Source organism: Loxodonta africana, chromosome 12 (assembly GCF_030014295.1).
Source record: "Loxodonta africana isolate mLoxAfr1 chromosome 12, mLoxAfr1.hap2, whole genome shotgun sequence".
Classification (NCBI taxonomy): domain Eukaryota; kingdom Metazoa; phylum Chordata; class Mammalia; order Proboscidea; family Elephantidae; genus Loxodonta; species Loxodonta africana.
Genome location: NC_087353.1, coordinates 56,309,925 through 56,332,151, shown reverse-complemented (window position 1 = coordinate 56,332,151; position 22,227 = coordinate 56,309,925). Strand labels below are relative to the sequence as shown.

General features: G+C 50.9%; 1 protein-coding gene across 2 annotated transcripts; it reads right to left on the bottom strand.

Annotated features, from left to right (window-relative positions):
• Positions 1 to 1,216: 1,216 nt before the first annotated feature.
• MMP25 (matrix metallopeptidase 25) lies at positions 1,217 to 19,766 on the bottom strand. Of its 2 annotated transcripts, XM_064295448.1 has the most exons (11): positions 18,925 to 19,766; positions 18,358 to 18,490; positions 15,901 to 16,033; positions 15,503 to 15,792; positions 9,164 to 9,340; positions 8,977 to 9,061; positions 8,729 to 8,811; positions 8,065 to 8,217; positions 7,734 to 7,991; positions 7,389 to 7,556; positions 1,217 to 5,692 (listed from the first exon to the last, which is right to left on the bottom strand). In XM_064295448.1, exons 1-11 carry the CDS (start codon positions 19,036 to 19,038, stop codon positions 5,640 to 5,642), a joined length of 1,647 nt encoding a protein of 548 aa, XP_064151518.1. In that variant the 5' UTR covers positions 19,039 to 19,766; the 3' UTR covers positions 1,217 to 5,639. The 2 variants fall into 2 exon arrangements, with proteins under 2 accessions (XP_064151518.1, XP_064151517.1); XM_064295447.1 differs by lacking the exon at positions 1,217 to 5,692 and having other exon boundaries at positions 6,908 to 7,556; positions 18,925 to 19,765.
• Between the last annotated feature and the right edge of the window lie 2,461 nt (positions 19,767 to 22,227).

Here is a 22,227-nt window from a genome sequence, read left to right as displayed (position 1 = left end):
GGAACCCACCTCAGACAAAAGCCTTATTTCTTGTAGTAACAGAGCTGATATTGCCAAAAACCAAACCCACAGTCTTATTGTAAGAGTGGCCGAATTACAGCATCAACTGCATTCCCTACCTCAAGTGGTGTCTGAAGTTAAAGTGAGGGCATGGATTGGGAACAAATGGGATCTTGACACTTGGGATGGGGACATAAGGCAAATAATCAGGAAGCTGGGGACACTGAGCCCCCAAAATTCCATTGAATCACTCCTGCCAACAGAGCCTGTCACTCCCATCTGAACAGGTTATTCCATCTTTATCTCCTAAGCCAGGCTCCCCAGTAAAACCATTACCCCTCTACCATCATCTGCTAAGATTAACCCAGCTGTGCCTGAAGAGCTTTTGTCTTGAGTCATTGCCGGAGGCCAGTGCCTTTCAAGACAATACTAAGGACTGATGGACCACACCTACCACGGCCTCCACCAGACTGAGTCCAGTACAACTAGATGGTGCCTGGCTACCACCACTGACTGCGCTGACAGGGATCACAACAGAAGGTCCCAGACAGAGCTGGAGAAAAATGTAGAGCAAAGTTCTAACTCAAAAAGAAAGACCAGACTCGCTGGCCTGACAGACACTGGAGAAACCCTGAGAGTATGGCCCCCAGACATCCTTTCAGCTCAGTAATGAGGTCACTCCTGACGGTCACACTTCAGCCAAAGATTGAACAGGCCCATGGAACAAAACAAGACTAAAGGGGCACACCAGCCTGGGGCAGGGACTGGAAGGCACGAGGGAACAGGAAAGCTGATAATAAGGAGCCCAGGGTTGAGAAGGGAGAGTGTTGGCCTGTCACAGGGTTGTTAACCACTGTTATACAACAATGTGTGTACTATTTGATGAAAAACTAGTTTGTTCTGTAAACCTTCATCTAAAGTTCAATTTAAAAAAAGTTTTCAAAAGAAAATGCTGAAAGTTCTCAAAACACATCCCCACCACCCATTTTGGTTTCTATGAATAGATTAAGTCCCAACAATCCCCAAAAGGTGAAGTACAAAGTGTGACCCAAGAGGAGGTATGCTATTCTTCAAAAGAACTGCTTGACTTTTCAAATATGTGCAAACCAAAAGCTGGGAAATATGTGTGGGAATGGCTATTAAGGTGTGGGATAATAGTGCAGGGAACATAAAGATGGACCAGTCTGAGTTTATTGATATGGGCCCTCTAAACACAGGTTGGAAACACTGGTGATGTAGTGGTTAAGAGCTGTGGCTACTAACCAAAAGGGTGGCAGTTTGAATCCACCAGGTGCTCCTTGGAAACCCTATGGGGCAGCTCTACTCTGTCCTATGGGATCACTGTGAGTCAGCATTGACTCAACAGCAATAGGTTTAATGCACAGATTCTTTATTCATGTTTCAGCCCAGAGGTTCGGAAAGGATCTAATGGTTTATTTGGTTGGGTTGCTGAAGCATGGATTGCTAGCTGGCCTACACTAAATCAAGTAGAAGTACCAGACCTGCCTTAGTATGCTATAGAAGAAGGTGTCTTGGTTACCTAGTGCTGCTATAACAGAAATACCACAAGTGGATTACTTTAACAAACAGAAGTTTACTCTCTCAGAGTCTAGTAAGCTAGAAGTCTGAATTCAGGGCACCAGCTCCAAGGGAAGGCTTTCTCTCTCTGTGACTGTGTAGAGAGGTCCTTGTCATCAATCTTCCCTTGGTCTAGGAGCTTCTCCATGCAGGAACCATGGGTCCAAAGGATGCACTATGTTCCTGGGGTTGCTTTCTTACTGATGCGAAGTCTCCAACTCTCTGCTCCATTCTCTTTCCTTTTACCTCTTGTAAGATAAAAGGTGATGCAGGCCACACCCCAGGGAAACTCCCTTTACATTGCATCAGGGATGTGACCTGAGTAAGGGTGTTACATCCCACCCTAATCATCTTTAACATAATCTGATCTTGCCTCATTACCCACAGGCAGACATTAGGCTTTACAACAAATAGGAAAATTACATCAATCACAAAATGGAGGACAACCACACAATATTGGGAACCATGGCCTAACCAAATTAACACATTTAACACAATTAACACATATTGTGGGGGGACACAATTACATCCATGAGAGAAAGTATCCAAATGCTTAGAGAAATTGGCAAGTTAGAATGGATTTATCACAGATCCACATAAGGAGCGCCCAGAAGGCATACCTTTTACCACAACTGTGAGGAACACATTTTTGAAGGGAGGCCCAGCATCCTTGAAGACTGCTGTGATTGCTATTTTATGTAAGTCAGGTTTGACAGTGAGAACAGCCCTAACTGAATTAAGACACATAATTACAATGGGGCTGATTAGACCCCATGGTTGTAGGGGCCAAATGTCAGCACTCAATCCACAAAGACAAGGTGGGCAAGGTTACCGTAATGGACAGTGGAATCAAACCAGTAATCAGAATAGTCTGATTCATATGTACTTTGGCTACTCAGTCATGGTGTCCCTAGGAGTGAAATAGATAGGAAATCTACTAAATATTTACTTGATCTGTATAAGCAGAAGAATTCTAGGTCAAGTGAATAGCAGCCTAACTTGAATAGCCAGAATAGAGAGTCATGGCCCTTCGATTAATTCCCAGACTTTAGCGAGTTTAAAGACCCGCAATCCCTTGGATGAAGGGAAGCTTATTTCCCTTGAGGAATTTATACTGTTAATCTTTCTTCCAGCCATCCCCAAAGGGACCTACGGCCTTTTATGAGAGCGACTGTTCATTGGGGGAAAGGAAATAATCAGACTTTTCAGGGATTATTGGGTACTGGCTCTAAACTGACAGTAATTCCAGGAGACCCAAAAAATCACTTTGGCCCACCAGTCAGTGGGGGCATATGGAGGTCAGGTTATTAGTGGAGTCTTAGCTCATGTCCATCTTGTAGTAGGTGCAATGGGTCCTCCAACCCATCCTGTAGTGATTTTCCCAGTTCAGGAATGCATAATTGGAACAGATATACTCAGCAACTGGCAGAACTCCGATACTGGATCCCTAACAAATGGAGTGACGACTATTATGGTAGGAAAAGCCAAGTGGAACCTATTAGAACTGCTTCTACCTGGGAAAACAGTAAACCAAAGACAATACGACATTCCTGGAGGAATTGCCGAGATTACTGCCACCATCAAGGACTTGAAGGATGCAGGGGTGGTGATTCCCGCCACATTTCCATTCAACTCGCCTATTTGGCCTATGCTAAAAACAGACGCATCTTGGAGAATGAAAGTGGATTCAATAGGAACGGTGATAAAGGCCATCTTTGTTTTGTTATCATTCTCAGAGGGAATGCTTTCAGCCTCTCTCCATTGAGAATGATGTTCCCTGTTGGTTTTGTGAAAAAAAAAACAAACCCACTGCCGTCAAGTCGATTCCGACTATAGTGACCCTATAGGACAGAGTAGAAATGCCCCATAGAGTTTCCAAGGAGCACCTGGTGGATTCGAACTGCCGACCTCTTGGTTAGCAGCCGTAGCACTTAACCACCACGCCACCAGGGTTTCCTTGGTTTTGTATAAACCCAGTGCCGTCGAGTCAATTCCAACTCATAGCGATCCTAAAGGACAGAGCAGAACCGCCCCATAGAGTTTCCAAGGAGCGCCTGGTAGATTTGAACTGCCGACCCTTTGGTTCACAGCCATAGCACTTAACCACTACACCACCAGGGTTTCCTGGCTTTGTACAGATGCCTTTAATTACATTGAAGACTTTCGCTTCTATTCCTATTTTATTGAGAGTTTTTAACAGAAATAGGTGTTGGACTTTAACAAATGCCTTTTCTGCATTGATTGAGATGATCATGGGATTCTTTTGCTTTGTTCTGTTTATGTGGTGGATTACACTCATTGATTTTTCTAATGTTGAACCATCCTTGCATACCTGATATGAATCCCACTACCCCCCGCCCCTTTTTTTTGATCAGGATTCTTCTGTAGAATCTTTGATCTAAACGTTCAGTAATGGTAGTCCGGCACCATCCAGTTCTTCTGCTCTGATGGCAGAGGAGGCAGTTGTCATGGAGGCAGTTAGCCTCATAGTCCATTCTTACTCCTATTCCTGGCTCTCCTTCTTCCTCTGTTGCTCCAGGCAAATAGAGACCAATTGTTGTACCTTAGATGCCCACTTGCTAGTCACTATGCCAAGGACTAGGAGGTGGTAGAACAGAAGCACTAAAAACAGTATTAGGTCAATTAACTGGCATGACCCATGAAACCACAACCCTAAACCTCCAAACCAAGGAGCCATATCCCCTGAGGTGTTTGGTTGCACATAGGCAGCCTCAGCAGCTACTCTTCTATTTTGTTTTCCTGTACAAGTTTTTGTGTGGATGTATGTTTTCATTTCTCTTGGCTATGTGCCTAGGAGTGAAATTGCTGAGTCATACAGGAACCCTATGTTTAGCCTTTTGAGGAACTGCCAGATTGTTTTCCAAAGTTGTTGCACCAATTTACATTCCCACCAGCAGTGTATAAGGGTTCCAAGTTCTCCACATCCTCACCAATGCTTCTTCTTGTCCTTTTTAAAGACTCAGTCTAGTTGGCAGTTTGAACCCACCTAGGTGCTTCTCAGAAGAAAGGCCTGGAGATCTGCTTCCAAAAGGTCTCAGCCTAAAAAACCCTGTGGAGTGCAGTTCTACTCTGAACACATGGGGTCCTCATGAGTCAACTGATTATGGGTGTTAAGCAGTATTTCATTGTGGTCTTGATTTGCATTTCCTTGATGGTTGGCTAATAATGTTGCAAATTTTTTCATGTGCTTATTAGATATTTATTTATCTTTTTTGGAGAAATGTCTATTCAGATCCAGTCTTTAAATTGGGTTATTTTTTATTATTGAGTTGTAGGAGCTCTTTATGTATTCTGGATACAAGTCTCTTATAGATACATAATTTGCAAAAAAAATTTTTCTATTATGTGGTTTGTCTTCACTTTCTTGATGGTCTCCTTTGAAGCACAAAAGTTTTTTATTTTGATGATGGGACTGTACCATATTTAAAATAAAATAACTAATTTGACACAGCAGTTTTGTGTAGCAGACTTAATACATTCTTAAAGGCTGCAGAAGAAGGTTACACGTAGCAATAAAAGCAATCTCAAATTTCACATTGGACACCCTCCTCTATGGCCCCACAACCAGCTCTTGAGTTCCTCTCTCTGCTTTTTTGTCACATCCATTCTCCTGTACTCCCTCACCTGCTGTTCCCCATAAGTCCTGGGTTCCAACTTCTGCAGAGCAATTCAGGCCTGTCCAGTTCTGCCACGAAACTTGACCCCCAGCCCAGCTCCAATGATGCTCAGGAGAAATGAAGGCTTTTGCTCTGAGTATTTTTACTGCCCCCTCAATAGGCTGATGTGCTTGTAAAATACAAGTTTTATCCTCCTCATACTTGGACAGATGCCTGTCAGAGGTCAGGTGGTTTTATAGGTGCTTAGAATTTTCAGGCCATGGCCTGGTGGAAGATGCCTGGCTTTTGTCCTTGACCTGGTCACCACCATCGACTGTGGGCACTTCTGCTCACTGGGACTGCCGCCCACAGCCTCAGCTCCAGGAAGCAGCATGGGGCTGCTGCTGAGGCTGAAGTGGCCACTCTGATGGACTGCACCCATGGTCAACCAATGCCATCAGCTGGCTCTGTAGAGAATTTATGAAGAGGATTGGCCCCTGGGAGGGAGAGAATGGCAGAGATAAAGAAATGCCTTGAGTCGGTTCCCTTGCCCATCACAGCCACCACCCTCCTTGCAGCTTGCAGAATGCAGATTCCTGGTCCTGCCCCCAGAGTGAGGATTCCAGGAGTCTGTGGTGAGGTTATGCGATCTGCATTTTTTATTCTGCAGGTGATTCTGAAGTGGAATATTCCAGAAGCAGAGTTCCAGAGGCACTAAGGTTCTGGATTCCATCATCAGATATGGACTGCCCCTACTGGGTACCAGACACTGAACTCAGCCTGAGTGAGATGCGTCAGGTAGGTGAGGGATAAATGAGGTGCCCAGAAGAGCACAGAGTGGGGACAGCCAGGTCCCACCAACCCCTCACAGAGAACCAGGGCCACCCAGAGCTCTGGGGGGCAGTGACTGGGGTTGGGTTGCGACTTTCAATTAGTATTTAGCTGAAAGGAGCTGAGTAGTTCTTGAGGGATGCTGCAGAACCCAAACTGGTGGTGAGAGGTTTTTAGAAATAAGGGGATGCCCTATTGAAAGGGGGATGGAAGGGCAGTCTGGGCCTGGATGTGATCCAGACTGTAGCGGGCTGGGAATTTCACTGACACTGAGGAAGTCAGCGTGGCCGGTGCTCAGAGGGTCGTCTGTGTTGCCGCTTTCGTCACCCAGGATGTTGGGCACTGGACTAGGGTCCCACCAATGCGGAACGACTGCACTGGGGGGACATCATTGGGATGGGACAGGGTGAGAAGCTTCTGGAAGCTTGGAGCAGTGGGTGGGAAGAGGGGATGAGGCTGGGCGTTTGCCTGAAGTGCCTGTCCTCACTCTTGACCCAAATAGCTGACAGCCAATGAGGGGGCGGAGGGGAGCTCCGGTTGCGCTATGGGAAAGGGTAGCTGTTCTGGAAAAAGGAAAGCGCTACAGGTGTCAGCAAGGCCCAGGGCGAGGTCCTCCTTTCCAGCAAAGGGCCAGCCCTTCGATCTGCCTGGACTCGCAACTGCTAGCCCACCTCCCGATACTTGTCACCCCCTCATTCCCCCCTACCCGCTCCTTCCCCCACCTGCTCCTTCCCCCACCCGCTCCCTCCGCCCCCCGCCCCCTCCCTCCCCCCTCCACCCCCTCCCTCCCCCCTCCACCCCCTCCCTCCACCCCCCTCCTTCCGCGCCCCCCCCGCTCCTTCCCCCCCTTCCCCCGCTCCTTCCCCCCCTCCTTTCCCCCCCACCCCGGTCCTGCCTTCTCCCCAGATGGCTCGGGAGGGAGGGGCTGGAGGCCGGGACCCTCCGTGGTATGCAGTGCCCCCTTGCGGCCTGCTGCCACCAGACACCTGCGACAGAGCTTTCGCAGAGTCGGGGCGCCCCCTGGCGGAGACTCTGTAGTCGGCGCAGCCGCAGCAGGGGAAGCCGCATCTTGGAGGGCTGGAGGTATCCGTATGTGCAGGGGTGGCGCGGCGGCCCAGTCCTGGGTGGCTCCCCCCCCAGGGTATCCACCCAGCTCCTGGCCCGCGGAGACCCATACCCCAACCTTGGAAACAGACAATGGGGTACCAAGCTACCAGCAACCCCCCACCAGGTCCAGCAGTGGGAGATTCTCAGGCTCAGGTTGCTCCCTCCCTCAAAGAGAGGCGGCGCCCCCCAGCAGCAGGGACAGGAAGGGCAGCAGGAGGGGCATAGACAGATGCCCCGTGGCCTCATTGATCTCACACTGGCAATTGCAGGCTCCAGGCTTGGGGTGCGCTTTAGGGGGGTCACCGCTGGGGGCGGGGCAGTCCAGCCACTTGGGCCCCATGGGTTGGGGAGAATCAGGATCGGCCACGACGCTGCCCTTGGCAAAGCGCCAGTAGTAGGCGCTCTTGAAGAAGTAGGTGTCACCTGTAAGGGCCAAGAAGACACTTCAAGGGCGTGGTCCAGGCGCTCCGCATGTCCGCCCCTCCCTCCCTGTGTCTCTCCCAATGCTCCCCCAAATCCCCCAGGATTGCCTCTGTCTCCTCTCCCCAAGAACCCCCAGCCCATCCCCAGGGCTAACCCCTTTCCCTGCGCCCTCCTCACCTGTGTTGCTGACGGTGACGTCATCTGGAGCGGAAGGTGCCCCTTCCCAGAGACTTAGGGCGCGTGGGTAGCCTGGGTCTGGGCTGCCAGCCGCCTCGTCGTACCTCCAGTACTGCTGGCTGCGGACCAGGTAGGTCTTCCCGTTCAGTGGCCAGGAGAACACGGCGTCCACCTGCTCGCCTGGAGGCAGCCCTAGCTCCGTCAGAGGCCTGGCGGCGCCCTCCAGCTGCCGGTCCTTGAACACCCAGAATTGGGGGCCTGGTAGGAGGCAGCAGTCAGGGTGGACTCCCCAAGTCCCCCCAGCTCTCCCTTCATCCTGGACCCCGCTCACCGCTGAAGAGGACGATGCGGCCATCTCGGTGCCGGGCGTAGGCAGCCTGGATGACCCTCACCTGGGTAGGCAGCCCCTCCCAGAAGCGGTGCAGCCGGGCAGGCCGGGGGGATACCAGTTGTCCTGAGGGCTGGAGGCGCCAGAACCAGGGGCCTGGAGGGAAGATGGGGTGGGCATAGAGCCAGCCACAGGGAAGTCTGCATCAGGAGGTTTTCCCCCAGATGTCCGTGTGTGGTGCAAAGGGTCAGCCCTTGTCTCCTGAGTGAAGGGTTGGAGATTTGAGTCCACCGAGACATGCCTTGGAAGAAAGGCCTGGCAATCTACTGAAAAATCAGCCATTGCAAACACTGTGGAGCTCAGTTCTGCTCTGACACACATGGGGTTGCCATGAGTCATAGACAACTCAACAGCAACTGGTTTGGTTTCTCCCGAAACGTGTAACTGAGGAGTGTTGGGACCAGCGCTGGGGCTCCCCTTCCCATGGATGGTGGGGACCCAGCTGAAAGTCAGAGCTCAGTGGATGAGGGTGACCTACTCGTCCTGTTTTGCCTGTGACTTTTCTGGTTTTAGCACAGAAAGTTCCACATCCTGGGAAACCCCACAGCCACCCTAAGTGAGTAAGATGTCAATCATCTCGGCCCAGGTGAGCTCTGAAGTGACTTACCTTTGAAGAAGAAGGTTTCGCCTCGGATGTTGGCAATGGCGTCAAAATTGCCCTCACATCGGTCAGGGAAAGGGGATGAGGGGCTGTGGAGGCAAGGACAGGTGAGCAGAGAGGGGCCAGGGGCTCCTGGTCTCCTCACCTCCACTCCACAGCAGTCCCATAAGGCCGGGATTCTGACTCTCCCCATGTCACAAAGGAGGACGCATTGGTTAGGGAGCTGCCAGATGTCACAGCCGGTGGGGGCTCACCTGTCCGGGGGCAGTGCCGGAGGCTGGGGAGGAGGAGCCAGGGGCTTCCTCGTGGGCTCCTCATGTGGGGTTTGGGGCCCTTTCCCTGCATGGAGAGAGTCAGAGAGCATGGTTTCCCCTGGCCCTGATGCTGTGGGCCCAGGGTCAGCCTCATGACTGGTTGGGGCACCCCCCACCTCCACCTTACCGTAGAGCTGCTGCAGACCATCTCGGTCATCCTGGGACAAGCGGTACTTGCTGGGGTCGCCCACTGGGCCCTGGTAGAAGGGTCTCATGATGGAGTCGGGTGCTGAGGAGTGGGCCAGGCCTAGGGAGTGGCCAAACTCATGAACAGCCACAGCAAAGAGGTCTGTTCCCTCGCCATCTGAGGACGGAGAGAGGGAGAGCCAGCTGGGGCCACCCTCGCACCAGGAAAGCCTCCTGGGGGTGGGGGCAACTGGCAGTCAGGAACAGCCAGAAGAACCTTCTTGTGTGACCAAGGCTTCCTCTGCCCATTCTTGTCTTTAGGCCATTTCACCATTTAGGTATCCATTCATTCATTCAGTAAAGGCTTTAAGTATCACCTCTTCGACAGTGCTGGACACTGGGGTCAGAACTGAAGAGACTCAACCACTGGTCGTGGAGAAGGGGACATAGAGCAGGCAAGAGGAAATGCCTGGAAAGAGGAAGGGGTGACCTTGTACAGATACTGCCCTGCCCCCCTCCCCGGAAGGGTGGCCTCTGCAGAAGTAGGAACAGTGAGGGGAAGCAGGAGCCCCAGGCGTACACACAGCCCCCTGGAGGAAGCCCCAGCCCATGGAGACTCCCCTCCTCTCAGCACTGCCTAGGGACAGATCCCTGCCCCTCCCCAACCTTCTCACTCCCCTCTCCTGGGAAGGAAGATCATCTCAGCCTCAGCTCCCCAGGCCTTCCCCCACCCCCACTGCTGTCCTTCCCCCTCCCCTTCTTCTTCTAGCCTACCCCTCCTCTCCCTTTCAGTCTCCCATTCCCTCCTCCCTTCCGCCTTGTCCTCACCCCTCCCCCACTGCAGTCATCTGCCACCTCAGCTGCCTCTCTCAGACCACAGCCTCCTGGCCTCGGTTCCCCCATCCTCAACCACTGTGGCCTCTTCCCGGAAGACTCAGCCTGGGTGCCAGAACCCAGGCCTGGATCAATCCCGCCCGCCTCCTGCTTGCTTCTGCTCCAGCCTGGCCCATGACAGGCCAGAAGAGACTGAGCCAGGCCACCCTCCTTGGACATGCACAGGCTTCCCCAGATGTTACTCCTTAATGGAAACCTCTGTACACAGGTTAGCAGAGCTGAAAGTGGGTTTAAAGGAAATGAACTGCCAATTGCAAAGCACATTTCCTTCAACTCCTCAAGGCTGCCAGATGAGAGTCAAGAATGAGAGACTGGGCTAAGTTGTAATACAAGCAGCGCTGATCCTCATTTTACCTCAGTTTACCCCTGTCTCGTGTCCCCATTGTACAGGTGAGGAAACAGAGGCACAGATGGGCCAAGTTGGGTGGCAGTGCTGGGACGGAGGTATGCACTCTGGCTGTTCTTGGTCACATTGTGCTAACTATTGATTTTCTATGTGAACTGGATTTTCTGACTTTTCTGCATCTTTTTCTGAGACATCAGAGGAAGTTGGGTGTCTAAATCAGGTAGACCACACTCCCTTCAGTCTCTCTGCACAGCCCTCTCCTTCAGCTGCACTGGCCCAGTTGGGCTTCCGGTTGACGTACACCATCCTTGCACTCTCTCACGCTATGCAGCTGGAGGAAATTACACAACTGTGCAGACCCAGCCCCACGAGATCTCTGTGAGAAGACGCAGGGGCCCTCGGTGTCTCCTCTCACGCTTGCCAGATCCCTCATCAGGCATCAACTTTGACCTCTCCCCTCAGCCTCTATCCTAGGCTCACATGCCCCCAAGCTACTATCCCACCCCATCCCCCCACTTTCCAATGGCAAATGCTGACAAGTGCATTTCCTATTTCATCAATAAAGGCCATTATATGTAATCTGCAACTTCCGGCCCACGAGGGACACATAGCACATTTCCCCATGCCCATCTCCTGCCTGCTGTCCTACCCTGTGCCAACACCCTACCTCACTCACCTCCTCTGAGACAATGCCCCATCCACCCACCCACCCATCCATCCATCCACCTTCCCACCCATCTACCCAGTTACCCTCCCACCTATCTGGCAAATCCATCCACCTTCCCATCTACCCATCCATCCACCCAACCACTCATCCAATCCATCCACCCTCCCATCTATTCACCCACCCATCCACTCATCTAATCTGTCCATCTACCCATCCATCCATCAACCCATGTACCAATCCAGCCATGCATCCATCCACTTACCCATCCATCAATCCATCTATTCATCCATCCATCCATTCATCCACCCATCTACTCATCCAGTACATCCACTCATCCATCTATCCACCCACTCATCCATCCATCTAGTTCACCCACCTATTCATCCACCCATCCATCCATCCATCCGTCCATCCGTCCGTCCATCCGTCCATCCGTCCACCCATCCATCCATCCATCCATCCATCTCTCACCCATCTACCACCTCTTTCTGTTGGCTCATCCAGGATTCCAGAGTGTTCAAAAGTCTCTCATCCTAAGACACTGCTTGGACCTGCTTCCCCTTCCCCCTCCTACCCACATTCCTATCTTCCCCTTCCCTCCACTGCCAGGTTCTTGGGTCCTCTAAACTCAGTCTTCACTTCCTCAGCTCCTCTCATGCCTAACCCCATTGTGGTCTGTATTATTACCCACCCCAAGCCTGCAGGCACTAAGGTCGCCAAGTCCCCTGATGACTAAATCCAGGCCTGTGTCACTTACTGGACTTGGTTCCTGTACTAGCCATTGCTGACCACTTCCTCCTTCACTCTTGTTTTTGATCACCTTTCGGGCCTTTCTTTCTTTATCTCTGCTGATTTCTCTGCCACCTCCGCCCACCCCTTAACTGTGGGGATCTTCACGGCTCTGTACTTGACCTTCTGCTCTTCACATGATACACTCTCCTCCTAGGAACCATGGGAACCCACTGCATACCGCTGATTCTCAAATCTACAACTAGGCCCAGCTCTGATAATCACTGCAATTAAGAGAGCACTATCCCCTGTCAGGCCTTGTGCTCTCATTTAATCTGAAATGAGGAAACTGAGGCCATTAGGGTTAAGTATCTTGCTATACACTTAGCAAGTAGAGGGGCCCTGCCTTGGAGTAGAGCTGCAAAGCCCACATTCTCTCCATCATGGATACTATATGTGCCTGTACAAGTGCCTATACAAGGTCTGGGCACCCGTGCCCCAGCTGCCCCTTCACAAAAAAAGTGCTATCCTTCTTGCCCAGGCTGCCCCACCCCTGCAGCTCACAGCCAATGACTGATTGATACAAGGCTGGCCCATTTGCCTCCAACCAAACCAAACCAACCAAACCCATTGTTGTTGAATCAACTCCAACTCATGCAGACCCCATGGGTTACAGAGTAGAACTCTGCTCTATAGGGTTTTACTGGCTATAATCTCTACAGAAGCAGATCACCAGGGCTTTCCTCTGTCGCTGGGTGGGTTCGACCACCACCCTTTAGGTTAGTAGTCATTTGTGCCCCCCAGGGACCAGGGCTCCTTGCCTCCAGACAAGATTAACTCTGGCGCTCCTATGCTCCAAAGCACTCCGTCAGCTGAGACCACAGCCCTGCTCTGCTGCTCTCGCCCAGTGCTCCTGATTCCCTTACTTCCTTGCCTCTGAAAACGTACCCCCAAGAAATCACTTGCACAGGAGTTTCCATCCCAAGCTCTGCTTCTGGGGAACCTGACCTAAGACAGAGTCCAAATTTTACAGTCAGATCCTCAACTGCCTACGCACCACCACATTGGAAACCAGAACTCATCGCTGCCTTTCCCAAACCTGCTCCTCCTCCTCCTACTTGGTCCACCTGCATTAGCAGCACACCATTCTCCAGGGACCCAGCCAAAAACCTGGACATCACCCTTCCATCTTCCGTGGCCCCAGGATCCAATCAGATCACAATCTTTGCCCATCCTAACTAACTTCCCTCAGCTCTGTCCTCCACTCCCACCTCCCTCCTGGGCCATAGCCACCATCTCTTACCTGAATCCTGCATGAGCTGCCCGTCTCTCTGCCGCTACTGCAGCCAGTGATATTTCTAGAACGCAGAACCCTGTAATGGCCCCCCTTTGACCTCAGAACCCCATTGTCTAAACTCCTTCACACAGTTTCCAAGGCGCTTTGTGATATGGGACCTGCCATCATCTAGAGGAGTTCCTGGGTGGTACAAACACTTAATCGCTTGACTACTAGCTGAAAGGTTGATGGTTCAAATCCACCCAGAGATGACTCAAAAGACAAGCCTGGCAATCTACTTCCAAAAGGTCACAGCCTTAAAAGCCCTATGGTGCACAGTTCTACTCTGACACACATGGGGTCGCCATGAGACGAAATCAACTCAACAACTAACAACAGTGGCATTCTTCTACAATCTCCTTCACAACACCATACATATTTTTTTCAATAATTTATTTTATTTGTTGTTGTTGTGGAGAATATACACAGCAAAACATACACCAATCCAACAATTTCTACATGTACAATTCAGTAACATTGATTACATTCTTTGAGTTTTGCAACCATTCTCATCCTCATTTTCTGAGTTGGTCCTCCCAGTTAACATATACTCACTGCTCCCTAAGGTTCCTATCTAGTTGCTGTTGTGAATTTGACCCCATATAGATAGCTCTTAAAAGACCATAATGCCCAAGGCAGACACTCTTTACTAGCTAAGCTAAACCGCTGTTTGGTTTTAAGAAGACTTCAGGGGATATTTTTTGGTTTAAAGTTTAAAGATTATCTCAGGGCTATAGTTTCAGGGGTCAACACAATCTTTTTGCTTTCCAGGCCTGAATGTTCCAGGCCATTTCTCACTTCAGTAGGTCCTCCCACTCCTCACTACCTTTGACTGGGCCAATTCACTGACTGGTGCTTCCTTATCACCTGTCTCCCTCCACCCCGCACTCAAGCGCTGGCCCTCGGTACAGATTCATTGGGTGAATGGAGTGGCCTCCAGCAATCCCTCTCTCACCTGAGAGCCTTAGCTACTTGTCTCGCCTGAATACCCAAAAGCTCAAAGACGTCCTCTGTTGTGATTCCTGGCACTCTGTGTGGTAGCTGTGGCTTACTCTTCTGACTCAGCTGCTGAACAGATATCTGAGGTGTGTTTTTGTATCTTTTAAGTCCTCGGGCCCCAGCTCAGAGCCAGGCACAGGGTTAAAAAAAAACACGTGTTGCCATCCAGCTAATTCCGACTCATGACAACCCCATATGTTAGAGAGTAGAACTGTGCTGTACAGGGTTTTCTTGGCTGTCATCTTTACAGAAGCAGATCACCGGAACTTCTTTCTCCAGCACCGGTGGGTAGGTTTGAACCATCAACCTTTAGATTAGTAGTCAAGCACAAACCATTCGCACCACCCAGGGACGTTTAGGCACGTGATAGGCCTCTGTTATGGATTGAATTGTATCCTGAAAAAAGATATGTTGAAGTCCCTACCCTCCACCCTACCTGTGAATGTGGCCTTGTTTGGAAAGAGTGTCTTTGAAGACATTATCAGTTAAATTAGCATGAGGTCATACTGGAGTAGGTGGGTCCTAATCCAATATGAGTGATGTCCTTATAAAAGAGGAGATCAGACACAGAGAGAGACACACGGAAGATGCATTATGCTACAGCTGCAAGCCAAGGAATGCCTGGGGCTACGAGAAGCTGGGAGAGACAAGGAAGGAAAAACTCCTAGAGTCTTTGCAGATAGCATAGCCCTGCTGACACCCTGAGTGCAGGCTTCTAGTTTCTAGAACTGTGAGACAAGAAATTTCTGTTCTATTTTGATCAAAGATTCTATAGAAGAATCCTGATCAGAAGAGGGAAAATGTAGAACAGAATTTCAAATTCTCATGGAATCCAGACTCTCTAGAGCCATGGAGACTGGATGAACCCTTGAAACTATTGCCCTGAGATAATCTTTAAACCTTAAGCCAAATATATCCCCTGAAGTCTTCTTAAAACCAAACAATGCCTGCCTTGAGTATTGTGCTCCTTTAGGATCTATTTATATGGGATCAAACTGACAACAGCAACTCAGCTGATTGGAACCTTAGGGGGCAGTGAGTTTTTGCTAATGGGGGAGAAACAAGTCAGAAAAGGAGGGTGAGAATGGTTGAACAACTCGAAGAATGTGATCAATGACACTGAATTGTACATGTAGGAACTATTGAATTGATATGCATTTTGCTACGTATATTCTCAACAACAACAACAAATAAATCAGAAAAACTTAAAAAATAAAAAGAAACTTCTGTTGTTATAAGCCACAAAGTGGTACTTTGCTATGGCAGACCCGGGAAAGTCATCCAGCCATGTTAATATGTGTAAATGAAGCCTGACTCTTCAGGACAGAGAGACCTGGGGAAAGGGCCTCTCAGAGAGGAGAGGTTGTACCTTCTGAGCCAAAAGTCCAGGCCTCCTCATTGTCGAAGTGCGTGTCCCCAGAGATGGGATGCTCCCCGGGGAAGAAGGCATGGGCCAGGGTGCCCCCCAGCCCGTCAAAGGGGTAACTGTCCTGGTGGTAGGCCCGGGCAAAGTCAATAAGAATGTCAGGCTCAGGGTTCTGAGACCCCACCTCCTGGAATCTGAGGCCTGACTCCTTGCCCCAGGCATCCAGAGCATACTGCATAAGGGTTCGCACGAGGTCCTGGCTCAGCTGGGCGCTCTGGGGGAAGGAACGCACCCTGGGAAGAGAGGAGGGGGCTGCTGGATAAGGGTGGCTGGGAGAAGGCAGCCATTCCAGGCTGGGGCCCCACAGGCAGCCCTGGCAGGGGGTGGGCACTGCAACATACCTCCATGTCAGGATCCTCTTCTTCCACATGCTGCCACTCAGAGCATAGCGGCGGCGCCTGACCAGCCCTGCCACCCCCAGCACATCGGGCAAGGAGCAACGGGGTTTGTGCATGGTGGCCATTGTTGCTGCGTCTGCGGGAGGGGATGGTGGAGCGGGGTCAGCAGTGGGACAGCCTACCCAAATAATGGGGCCAGCTAACTTTCTACATAGGGAAACTGAGGCTCAGAGAGGTTAGGAAACTTGCCCAGGAAGGTCCCACAGGCAGTATTTGAACCCAGGCATCTGAGTCTAAGGAGCACTGGTGGAGCAGTGGTTAAGCACTTGGCTGCTAAACAAAAGGTTGGCAGTTCAAACTCACCCAGCGGCTCCATGGGAGAAAGACCTGACGATCTGCTCCAGTAAAGATTATAGCGTAGGAAACCCTATGGGGCAGTTCTACTCTGTCACATGGGGTCGCCATGGGTCGGAATTGACTTGATGCATGATATACAGCAACAACAAAGTCATAGTCCAGAGCTATCTCATACAACCAAGCTATTACTGCTGGAGTCTCAGGCCAGGATCTCGGGGTCCCACTTCCCTGGGCCCGTGCAGGTGGACTCTGGAGAGTCTTGGGGGTGCAGTGAGTAACCCAGGATCCTTCTTTTGGAGGCTAGAAGCCCCTGAGAGGTTGCTGCTATTTCACAGCCTAGCTTGCAAGTTCCCATTCACATCCAGATAAAGTCCAAAGTCCCCAAGCCACCCAGTCTCTGATCTCCCGTGGCAAATCAGCTGTCCCCTATTGGTCCACATGGAACCCCCTGAAACCCCCTTTCCCAGTTCCATGTTCAGCAGCCTTTTTCTTCCTCTTTAATTGTGGTGAAACATATAACAAAACATTTATCACTTCAACCCCAGCAGCCTTCTCATCTTCAAAGGAAGCTCGAGCCTCACCTCATTTGTGGATGGGACAAACACTTATTGACACATATTAGATATCAGACACTGTTCCAGGCTGCTCATGAATGGACTGGACAGGAAAGGACCCTGCCTTCACTTGTAGCTAGCCAAGGGCCCTCACCCTCCCTCCCAATTTAGCCCAAGGCCAGGCCTCTCAGCTCTACCTCCAAAACACACTGAGAATCCAACCACTTCTCACCACATCCGCCACCCCTGCTCCAGGCCACCATCATCGCTCCCCTGGACCCTGTAACTGCCCCTTCCAGGCCTCCCTGATCCCCACCCTCCATTTTCTACCAACAATCCCAGGAAGCTGAAAGTTGCAAATCAACAATCCCAGGAAGCTGAAAGTTGCAAATCAGATCAAGTCGCTGCCCTCCTTCAAACCTTCCCACTATTTTTTTTTATCACACTTGGAATCAAACCCAAACACCTTCAAGTCTCCCCTACAAATCAGGCATTTGTCTAGCTCTTCATTCTTCCTCTCACTCCAGGCACACAATCTTGTGCCTACCACTGGGCCTTTGCACTTAACTGGGACATTCTTCCCCATGTCCCAGGCCTGGCTCCTCCCCTTTCTGGCCTCAGCCCATGTGACACTTTCAGAGGGCCTGCCCTGGCCAGCCCCAACTCAATACCATTAGCATTTTATGTTCTTGAAAACACTGGCTGTTGCAGTTGTTGTTGGTTGCTGTGCAGTGTATTCGCCATTCATATCAATCACATGTGACAGAGTAGAATTACTCGATTGGGTTTTCTAGGCTATAATCTTTGGAAACAGATTGCCAGGTCTTTCCCCCAAGGAACCACTGGGTGGGCTCCAACTGCCAATCATTGTGCCACCAAGGTTTCTTTTAAACACTTGCTACTATCTGAAATTGTCTTGCATATTTGTGTTCTTGATTTGTGACTTCCTCTTCTGCCTAGCAGCACAGTGGTTAAAGCACTTGGCTGCTAACTCGAAAAGTGAGAAGTTGGAGCCCACCAGCCGCTCAGTGGGACAAAGATGTGACAGTCTGTTTATATAAGGGTTATAGCCTTGGAAACCCTATGGGGCAGTTCTACTCTGTCCTACAGGATCTCTATGAGTCGGAATCCACTTGGTGGCATGTTTTTGTTTGTTTCTTCCTTCCTCTAGAATGTTAGCTATGTGAGGACAGGGACCTTATCTGTCCGTCATTCTACCAGCCCAACCTCTCAATAATTACTGTGAAACCTATGAAAGCAGGAATTCAGAAGGACTGCCTTGTTTTTCCAGGTGTCACAAGTTTTCTGCCTCTGACAGTGCAGTCTTACCACTTTTCTATCACTTATTTAAGTGAGAAATATTTGAGTTTTCCTCATCTGACAGGTTTCCACCTTACATTGTCCCAGCTTTCACAGGTTTTACTGTATTTATTGAAACAGGAAAGCCTGGGAATCTCCCCAGTTGGGGCCTGTCATAAGCGTTTTCTTAACGCCCACACTAAGGTGCTCAGGCCGAGTGCAGAGAGGGCAGTTGGGTGGAGCGACCTACCCATGAGGCCGGTCTCAGGCAATCCAGCAAAGCGCTGCAGGACCTTGATTGCATCCCGCAGCTGCGCAGGGCTCTGAAGCTGGGCCTGGGCAGGATGGGGCGGCGGCAGGTAGCCATAGCGGGTCAGCCAGTCCTAGGTGGCAGACAGGACGAGTGAGGTAGGATGGCAGAGAGGGTGGGACTCATCCTTCCCCCCTCCTCCCCCACACCATCATCCTAGAAGCCCAGCCCCTCGCTATGTCCCGAAGCCCAAAGCGCCCAGCCCCAAGCGTCCTCAGCTTCGCCTGCTCAAGGTCCTCACCCTCCAGCCCTGAGTTTCCCAGCCTTTGTCTGGATTCAGAAGTCCTAGCTCCCAGCTCCCCACCCAAGCTCCTCTTTTGATTTCCGAATCCAGACTGGATCCAAGAATCCGGGTCCCCAGACCGCTTCCACGCTCTTTGGACATTTGAGTCCGGTCCCCGGACCGAGGAGTCCTGGACCCCCATGAACTCGGGCCTCAGATCCCGGAGCCCCAGCTCCCCTCCCCAGACCCCCTCTGGCCCCGGGTGCCGGAAGCCCCTCACTCACCACTCCTAGGCTCAGGTCCTGTGCAGCAGGTTCCGGGCCGCGCGCGAGCAGCGGCAGAAGCCGGACCAGCAGCGCCAGCAGCCGGAGCTGGGGTCGGAGCGGGTGCCGTAGCATGGCCTGCTGCAGGATGGGCAGCCGCGGGGTCGAAGGGGGCTGGCGGAGTCGCCCTGGGGACCGAAGGATGGGGGGGGCCTGGCGCGAGGCAACGGAACCGGCGGAAAAACGGGTCTTGGTGACTAGATGGGTGGGGAGGGCGAACGGCGGCGTAGGTGGAGGGTTCAGAGATCTGGGTGTGCACGACGGGTCTGGGTCCTGGCTGGGGCTGGGGGTCCCGGGAGGGTCGAGGGCGTGGGAAAGCGGCGGAGGTCCGGACTCCGGATGGCTGTGGTTTCTCTTGGGGTCCCGGGCAGGGTCCTGTAGTGGCCTGGGTGCGCGCTGGCGGCCCTCCTCCTGAGTGTGGGGCGGGGCAGGGCGGGCGCACGGCGAAAACCCGCAGCCTCGCGGCAGGGCAAGGGGCCAAATCTTCAAGGCTCGGAGTCCACGCGGTGGCCCTCCGTCCCCCACCGGTCCAAGGACCCCGCTGGCGGCCCTTCCAAGCGCAAGTCAGACCACCGCCAGGCTTCTCCTCCTGCACCCCCCTCCCCGGGTTTCTCTTCCCGGATCCCGGCTACGGGACTGTCAGGGCAGGGCCCCCTTCTGCTTTCCCAGGACCTGCCCGGTGGAGGCGGCTCAGCTGTTTCCCCGTCGCCTCCCCGAGACCCCGCGGCCGCAGGAGGCAGGGAAGCAGGCTCTGGGGGAGGGAGCACGGAAGCCGGAGCCTCGGCCCAGCTTCCCTTCCCCGCTGGCTTCCCCAGCCGCCCCCCGCCGGCCTCGCCGGCGCCCCCTGCGGCCCCGTGGGCTGCTCGCTATGCTCCGCCTCGTACACGCAAGTCTCGGCATCTCCAGGTCCCAGACCCAGGGACCGCTGTGAACAGCGCGGTCCCCTCCCCGCGCAGCCTCCTCCCTAAGTCCTAGACATTTAAAGTCCAATAAAATGCACACAGAACCCGAGAGCCTGCCCCATGCCAGGTGCGGGGGTCCGGGGGGAGGGGTGTGTGAGGTATGCGGGAATGAAGGGGCATCAGACCCGGCTGATCACCAGGGGAGGAGATCCCGCGGACAGAGACCTAGGGCCCGAGGCGCTGTTGGGGCCCAGCAGCAGGAGAAGGATGTGGAGGAAGGAGGAATCCTGGTGGAGAGGCCCTTCCTGGGAGTGTGGGGGGCCCGGAGTGAGTGCGAGTTAAGCAGCTTAATCTCTGAGCAGCCAGGAGGGGGGATAGTGGAGGATGTGAGTGAGCAAAAGATCATTAAAAAGACAGGAAAGAGAAAAGACCAAAATTGATGTCAGAAGAGACTCTGAAACTTGCTCTTGATCCTACAGTAGCTAAAGCAAGTGGAAGAAACGATGAAGTAAAAGCGCTGAAGATTTCAAAGGGTGGCTTGAGAAGACAAAGTATTATAGTGATATGAACAAAGACCTGGTGTTAGAAAACCAAAAAGAAAGAATGCATTGGGCATTTTTAAGCTGAAAGAACTAAAGAAAAAATTCAAGCCTAGGGTTGCAATATTGAAGAACTCTATGGGCAAATATTGAACAATTCAGGAACCATCAAAAGAAGAAGGAATAAATACACAGAGGCACTGTAGCAAAAAGGGTTGATTGATGTTCAACCATTTCAGGAGGTAGCATGTGATCAACAGTGGCTGGTATTGAAGAAAGAAGTCCAAGCTGCACTCAAGGCATTGTCAAGAAACAAGGCTCCAGGTATTGATGGAATACCACTTCAGATGTTTCAACAAACAGATGCAGCAATAGAGGTGCTCACTTATCTATGCCAAGAAATTCGGAAGACAGCTACCTGGCCAACCAATTGGAAGAGATTCATATTTGTGCCCATTCCACAGAAAGGTGATCTAACAGAATGAAGAATTTATCAAACAGTATCATTAATATCACACACAAGTAAAATTTTGCGAAGATAATTAAAAAATGGTTGCAGCAGTACATCGACGGGAAGCTGCAAGAAATTCAAGCCAGATTCAGAAGAGGACATGGAACAAGGATATAATTGCTGGTATCAGATGGATCTTGGCTGAAAGCAGAGAACACCAGAAAGATGTTTACCTGTGTTCTATTGACTATGCAAAGGCATTCAACTGTGTGAATCATGACAAATTATGGATAACATTTCAAAGAATGGGAATTCCAGAACACTTAATTGTGCTTATGAGGAACCTGTACATAGACAGAGAGGTGGTTATTTGAACAGAACAAGGGGATACTTTGTAGTTTAAAATCAGGAAAGGTGTGTCAGAGCTCTGTCTTTTCATCATACTTTTCAATCTATATACTGAGCAAATAGTCCAAGAAGCTGGACTATATGAAGAAGAATGTGGCATCAGGAGTGTTGGAAGACTCACTAAGTACCTGCAATATGCACTTCGTTGCTGAAAGTGAAGAGAACTTGAAGTACTTACTGATGAAGATCAAAGACTACAGATTTCAGTTCGGATTACACCTCAACATAACCAAAACAAAGACCCTCACAACTGGACCAATAAACAACATCATGATAAATGAAGAAAATATTGAAGTTGTCAAAGATTTCATTTTACTTGGATCCACAATCAACACCTATGGAAGCAGCAGTCAAGAAATCAATTGATGTATTGCATTGGGCAAATCTGCTGCAAAAGGCCTCTTTAAAATGTTAAAAAGAAAAGATGTCACTTTAAGGACTAAGGTGCACCTGACCCAAGCCATAATATTTTCAGTTACCTCATATGCATGAGAAAGCTGGACAATGAATAAGGAAGACTGAAGAACTGATGCCTTTGAATTGTGGTACTGGTGAAGAATATTAAATATACCACGAACTGCCAGAAGAACAAACAAGTCTGTCTTGGAAGAAGTAAAGACAGAGTACTCCTTGAAAGCGAGGATGGCAAGACTTCATCTCAGATACTTTGGACATGTTATTAGGAGGGACCAACCAGTCCCTAGAGAAGGATATCATGCTTGGTAAAGTGGATGGTCAAGGAAAAAGAGGAAGACCCTCGACAGGATGGATTGACACAGTGGTTGCAACAATGGGTTCAAACATAGCAATGATTGCGAGGATGGTACAGGACTGGGCAGTGTTTCGTTCTGTTGTACACATAGGGTGGCTATGAGTTGGAACCAACCAACGGCACCTAACAACAACAATGAGTGACCAGGACTGTCGAGCTGGAGAGACAAACTAAAACACAGAAGTCCCCCTT

What these genes read in the sequence shown, in the direction of transcription:
- MMP25 (XM_064295447.1), bottom strand. Translation starts at nt 19,038, where the DNA reads ATGCTACGGCACCCGCTCCGACCCCAGCTCCGGCTGCTGGCGCTGCTG. An exon ending in GCCTGAGACCGGCCTCATGG is followed by an intron (nt 16,034 to 18,357) that starts GTAGGTCGCTCC and finishes CCCCTCCCGCAG; the next exon opens with ACGCAGCAACAATGGCCACC. An exon ending in TGGTCTGCAGCAGCTCTACG is followed by an intron (nt 9,062 to 9,163) that starts GTAAGGTGGAGG and finishes CTCTCCATGCAG; the next exon opens with GGAAAGGGCCCCAAACCCCA.